Source organism: Amborella trichopoda, chromosome 4 (assembly GCF_054954075.1).
Source record: "Amborella trichopoda isolate Santa Cruz 75 chromosome 4, AtrichopodaSantaCruz75HAP2 v2.0, whole genome shotgun sequence".
Classification (NCBI taxonomy): domain Eukaryota; kingdom Viridiplantae; phylum Streptophyta; class Magnoliopsida; order Amborellales; family Amborellaceae; genus Amborella; species Amborella trichopoda.
Genome location: NC_142339.1, coordinates 46,897,253 through 46,903,252, shown reverse-complemented (window position 1 = coordinate 46,903,252; position 6,000 = coordinate 46,897,253). Strand labels below are relative to the sequence as shown.

General features: G+C 34.2%; 1 protein-coding gene across 1 annotated transcript in view; it reads right to left on the bottom strand.

Moving 5' to 3' along the window:
• Positions 1-2,249: 2,249 nt before the first annotated feature.
• MEKK1 (MAPK/ERK kinase kinase 1) overlaps positions 2,250-6,000 on the bottom strand; it is a 28,964-nt gene continuing 25,213 nt past the window's right edge. Inside the window, exons 8-9 of the mRNA XM_006846564.4 lie at positions 3,455-3,712; positions 2,250-2,699 (exon numbers count right to left, since the gene is read on the bottom strand). Coding sequence (XP_006846627.2) covers positions 3,479-3,712 — 234 coding nt within the window. The 3' untranslated portion in view covers positions 2,250-2,699; positions 3,455-3,478. The remainder of the gene's footprint in view (positions 2,700-3,454; positions 3,713-6,000) is intronic.

The window sequence follows — 6,000 nt, the reverse complement described above, 5'->3', positions numbered from 1 at the left end:
GTATTTTAATGTTAGATTTTTTCTATGAATCTAAATAACTTGAAATTTTAGGTGTGTGTTCTTTAAAAATAGGATAATCTAATAAAAATATCAAAAGAATAATTTACAAGAAATATATTGATCAAAATACCCCTGAAATGTTTCAAGGGTATAAGAAAATATTAAAAAAATAATTTATAATATTTTTATCGAAATACCTTTGAAATGTTTCAAGGGTATTTTGATCTATTTAGATTTCGTGAATTATTTTTTTTATATTTTTATTAGGTGCACCATGATGAGAAGAATGAATACTTAAAATTTCATGTGCTTTGGATTTGTAGAAAAAAATAAAATTCAAATATAAAATGAGGTCGTGATAATCAAATCGGCCCCGATTCAATGAGGCTCGCATTTCTACATATGTGGGCTTAGCCACATAAAAACTGGGTCCTTTTTTTATATTTAGACTACAAAATGTCTATGGGCAAAAATGAACAGTATTTTTACCTATTGGCTCGACACCTTCCAATTTCTTTAGATGACGTGGATTAAAGACTGTCACAAATATAGCATGTCTGTGGCGGTCGGTCACGAATTTAACATATCCGTGATGAGAGTGTTTTACGCAAAATTGATGCAAAAAATATACAACCGCCACGGCTCCCGTTGGAAAAATGAGGATTTAAGCAAAACCGTCCCGAACATAGCATAACTGTGATGAGAGCGAAACATAATAGCAATTCGCCTCTAAACGTTTTTAAGACAAAATATAATGGGGAGTGATTTCATGCAACAGTTGTATTATAATATAATGAAAAAATATTTAAAAACCTTGTTTGACTCTTTATTTTTATAAGGGTATGGTTTCTATAAGGTTGCAACCTTAAACAATCCAATTAAGGCGCACCTCCAAATTTTATCATAACATATAAATTTGTTTAAAATATTCTTAAGATTATGTTAAAATCTATTTTCATATCTAATTAGATAGTTTTTAACTTAAAAAAAGGTTAAAATCAAATAGATCTATAAACATATGAAAATCTTGAAAATTAACGGTCTAGATAATGTGTTGCAAGATGCAATATTTCTAAGACTCAAAAACATTTTTTTTGTCATGTTCATACATCTCAATGTAAAGATGATCAATTAGATGGTTTTTCAACATTAAAACCTTTATGATAGATTTTTGCGATGCATCTATAATTTTACATTTTAAGGTTACAACCTTAAATAAATTTTTTCCTTTGTAAAAATAATTATAAAAAATAAAAATTTCAAAACATACTATAGAAAATATTTTTTTATCTCAATTAATATAGATCGTCCATTTTGATAAGATGCTTAAATCTAAACCTTAAAATGAATTTTTTTAGCTCAACCTTTTTATATTATTAAATGAACAATATTGAAAAAAAAAAAATTGATTTTGAGTTCGTAAAGATCTAGATCTTGAAATTCACTAATAGGAATCTAAATTCATTATTGACGGGAAACTCATTTTAAAGATGCCAAAAATGTAAGATGAATTCTACTTTTTAGAAGATTGATTATTTGGATGAAAAGAGGCTATATACAATATTTGAAGTCCTACAAATGCCACAAATGTAGTTTTCTAGAAGTATGGTTTCACGGATGTGTCGAGGCCATACATGGTTTTTTTTACTAAAAACTACACGCTCAAAACACGACTCCTATGTCCGTGTCCATATAACACTGAGGAAACATTTACTCACTAGATTTTCGTTTCCCACGACTGAGTGGAAATATCAAACAGAACGCAAAGCAGTAAAAATGATATTTAGATTTTTACTAGAATATATGAGCAGTTCACACAGGAGTGACATGTATGAAAGTGAGGGTATTCAGGTAGCAAACAGATCCAGATCCTGTATATTCTATGTTCTTGGCCATAGAGCTCGCTTCAACAAGCAGCCTTTCATTGTAGATCCAATGGCAGTATGGTTTGACAACTAATTGCCTGCTTTATGAGTGCATTTAGAGAGAGAGAGAGAGAGAGAGAGAGAGAGAGAGAGGGATCCACTTAAGCAAAATGCTGTGCAGCTAAAAACAAAAAGACGCGTTGTTTGTATGCATGAACCTATACATAACCATTTACCAATAAAATACTATTACAATTAACCCAAAGAAATAAATCTAGTTTACAAAGGGCTGAAAACAAAGAAGCAATGGAACTGCTTGGTCACCATTAGAAACAACCACTCTCATACTACCGCCCAAAGGTCAATAGTGGCTAACAAAAGCAGTTCCAACAAGAATCAACTGCCAACTCAGATATACTAAAATCCCAAAACTTTTGTACAATTATTGTAAGGAATTGTATACAATAAAACCATTTACTTTTGATACAAAGAGATCATAATTATTTACAACCATCCCAATAGGTGTGCCACAAAGTTCAAGAAAATTTCTTTTGAAGTTTAAGCTTGATCAATGGAATAAATGCATTCATCTAATTTCACATCAAATGAACAAGATTAATTGTGACTACCTTGTCCCAAAGATTAATAGTCTCATTGTATGGTTTTTTTTTATTGTATTCAGATGCCCCGTCCAAATCCGAGAGGGGTTTTACTCCTCAAAATTCACCTGAAACACCTCTAAATACCATTATCCCCACACATAGGCACAGGATTCATGACGCATATGGCCTGAATTAACTTTTATAACATCCTGCCAACCTGTGCTACTCAAACCTGAGAGAGAAAACAAAATGTGTACAGGTAGTCAAGAACTGGATGTCTTTCTTTTGTGGGAAATTAATACACATGAGATCAATTATTTAAGATTTTGCCAATATCTTTCTATTTAATTTCTAAATACCCATCAAAATACATATGCCTATGAGTTCGACTAGTTGAAAAAGAGTACAATGTTAAATTGTTTAAAGGTTAGGTTATTTTGATCAATTTCCCCTCTTTTTTTTGGTGGGGTGGGGAGCGGGGGGCCAGGATGAGAACATATACAACGGGAGAGAACATATACTAGGCCAGCTCAATGGGTTAATCACTATAGAATGAACCTATTGGTGGCAAGTGGGAGAGAATGGGCCCCACCAGTCGCAATGATGAACCCCAACTCCATCACTCCCTATTTCATTGAATGGTGATGACCCAAGTGACTTAGTTGTTGGGTATCCATAAGATTGAGTAACTTTCCCTCTTTTGCCCCTTTTACTTTTTGAGAGGGGTGATGAGAGAAAGCTACACAATCTAAAATGTCCCATGATGTGCAACTGCTTTTGTTATATTGGAAAAGTTTTATGAGTTTGGAACAAGACCAGAGCAGGAAAGCCTCCTGTATATTTTTTTTCCCTGGCTGGGTCTGTCTGTATGAGTTTTGAACCCTAGACCGCTTTCCTCCAAACAATATGTGCTGTATCTCAAAATAAGACCAAAGGCTGGTCCACAGATGGTAACAGAAATGGCTTGAAATGAAGCACACTACACACCTGGATAATTCATAATTCAGAGTATCATGCTGATCTATGTGATCTTAAGTCACCAATCATATTATCACGCGAGGTGCCAGAACCTGCTGAAAGTGACAATGTCCTCTGTACAAAAGGATGCTCCAAAAGCTCAGCAGCAGATGGTCTTTTCTCTGGGTCAACCTGTAAACATTGCTGGATGAAATTCCGAGCATCTACTGAGAGTGAATTTGGAATAGGGGGCGGCTCTCCCCTACCAATCTTGAAGATTGCTTGTGTCTGTTACAGCAAACCAATTTAAATAATTGTCCTCAGTCACAGTGCATTGAGCTCTCTATTGAAACTTTAAAGGTCTTGAGTTTAATTGTGAATCATGTTATCTTGAACAATACGAATTTGCAAACAAGACACATTGAACTGAATTCATCAAAGGCTCATCTAAATAAATCCAGTATAAAACATTAAAAATAGAACTCCAAAAGATGTAAAGTTCAAAATACAATTTATGGAACAATTTGACAAATGGAGGGCTAAATCATAGTTGTTAGGAACACGATTCGCATGCGAACGAACACAATTTATGGAACAATTTGACAAATGGAGGGCTAAATCATAGTTGTTAGGAACACACACATTCGCATGCGAACGAACACACACAGATATATATATATATATATATATATATATAGGAAGATACTACAAAGCACCTATAGGTGAAAATGAACAGTTATTTCGCCTACCCTCATCACCGTCCAAAGTTCATCGCACGGTCACGATTGTCCAGTAGTGTTTCATTTTTCATTTTTTTTCTACAAATCAGAATGACTTGAAATTTGGAGCACGTGTTCCTCAACAATAAGTGAATCTACGAAAAGATAAAAAAAAAATATTTTACATAAAAAAATTGACCAAAATGTCCCCGAAAAGTTTTGGGGGTATTTTGGTCAATATGTTTTTTGCGAATTATTTTTTTTATATTTTTATTAGGTGTGCCTCACTAAGATGTACATGCACTCTAAATTCAAGTCATTCCATTTGTAGAAAAAAAATGAAAAATGAAAAATAAAAAATGAAAAATGAAACACTTCCGAACAATCGTGACCGTAAGATGAACTTCAGACGGTGATGAGGGTAGGCGAAATTACTGTTCATTTTCGTCTATAGGTGTGGGGAAGACTTTTCCATATATATATATATATATATACGTTTTACGAGAGAGGATCAAAGAATCTTGGTGAAGGATAAAAAGATCAACGGAAGGCGGATAATTTACTTTAAAAAAGTATTAAATGATGAACACAATGGGAATACAGTGGTAGAAGGAACCATACCATTGGCATAAATGACGGCGGAAGTCATAGATACATTCGTAGGATTCGGATATTAGAAGGGAAAGAAGCCTTAAAAATGATGAAAATATGAGATGCTTTAAGACCAGATAGTATTATGATAGAAGTTTGCAAATGCAAAGGGGAGATTGGTATTGACTGGCTGACCAAGTTGTTCAATAAGGAGCTGAAAACAAAGAAAATGGCAAGTGAATGGACGAAAAGTACTGTGGTACCTATTTACAAGAACAAATAAAACATCGAATTATACAAACTATTAAGGGATCAAACTTATGAGCCACAGTATGAAGTTTGGGAGAGAATGATTGAGCAACAACTAAGGCATGAAATGAATGTATCAGAAAACCAATTTGGTTTTATGCCAGGGAGGTCAACAATCAAGGCTCTTTTCCTACTTAGGCAATTGATTGAGAAGTTTAGGGTGAAGGGAAAAAGCCTTTACATGGTCTTTATTGATCTAAAGAAAGCTTAAGATAGAGTACCTTAAGATTTGATTTGGTGGGTCTTGGAAAAGAAATGAGTCTCCAGACACTACATTGACTTGGTGAGAGATATGTATGATGGGGCGTTGAATAGTGTACAAACAACTAGTGGAGAGATGAGTGAGTTTTCAATGACAATAGGTCTACATCACGGGTCAGAATTGAGCCCATACCTCTATTTCAGTTATGGGTGACCTAACTAGGCACCAACAAGATCAGGTACCATAGTGCATGTTGTTTGCAGATGACATAGTTTTGATTGATGAGTCCCGAAACGGCATCAACACAAAGTTCTACTGAGGGATGCTCTTGAATCTAAAGGTTTTAAAATTAGCCGGACTAATATAAAGTAGATGGAACGCACATTTAGTAATAATAGAAGTAAAGATGATGAAGTAGTTAAGAATGACGGTTAGAAAATACCAAAAGAGCACACTTTAGATATCTTGGGTCAATAATCTAGGAAAATGGAGAGATTGAAGAAGATGTCGCACATAGAATTAGAGCAGGGTGGGCACAATGAAGATGTGCAACCGAAAATTTATGTGATTACCGCATACTAATAAAGTTGAAGAGCAAGTTGTATAGGACAACTATGAGACCAGCTTTGCTCTATGGGGTGGTATGTTGGAGGTAAAAAAAACAATACTCATAGAATGAGCGTAGCAGAGATGAGAATGTTGGGATGGATAAGTGGCAAGACAAGAAGGGATAGAATTGAAAATGAATACATTCA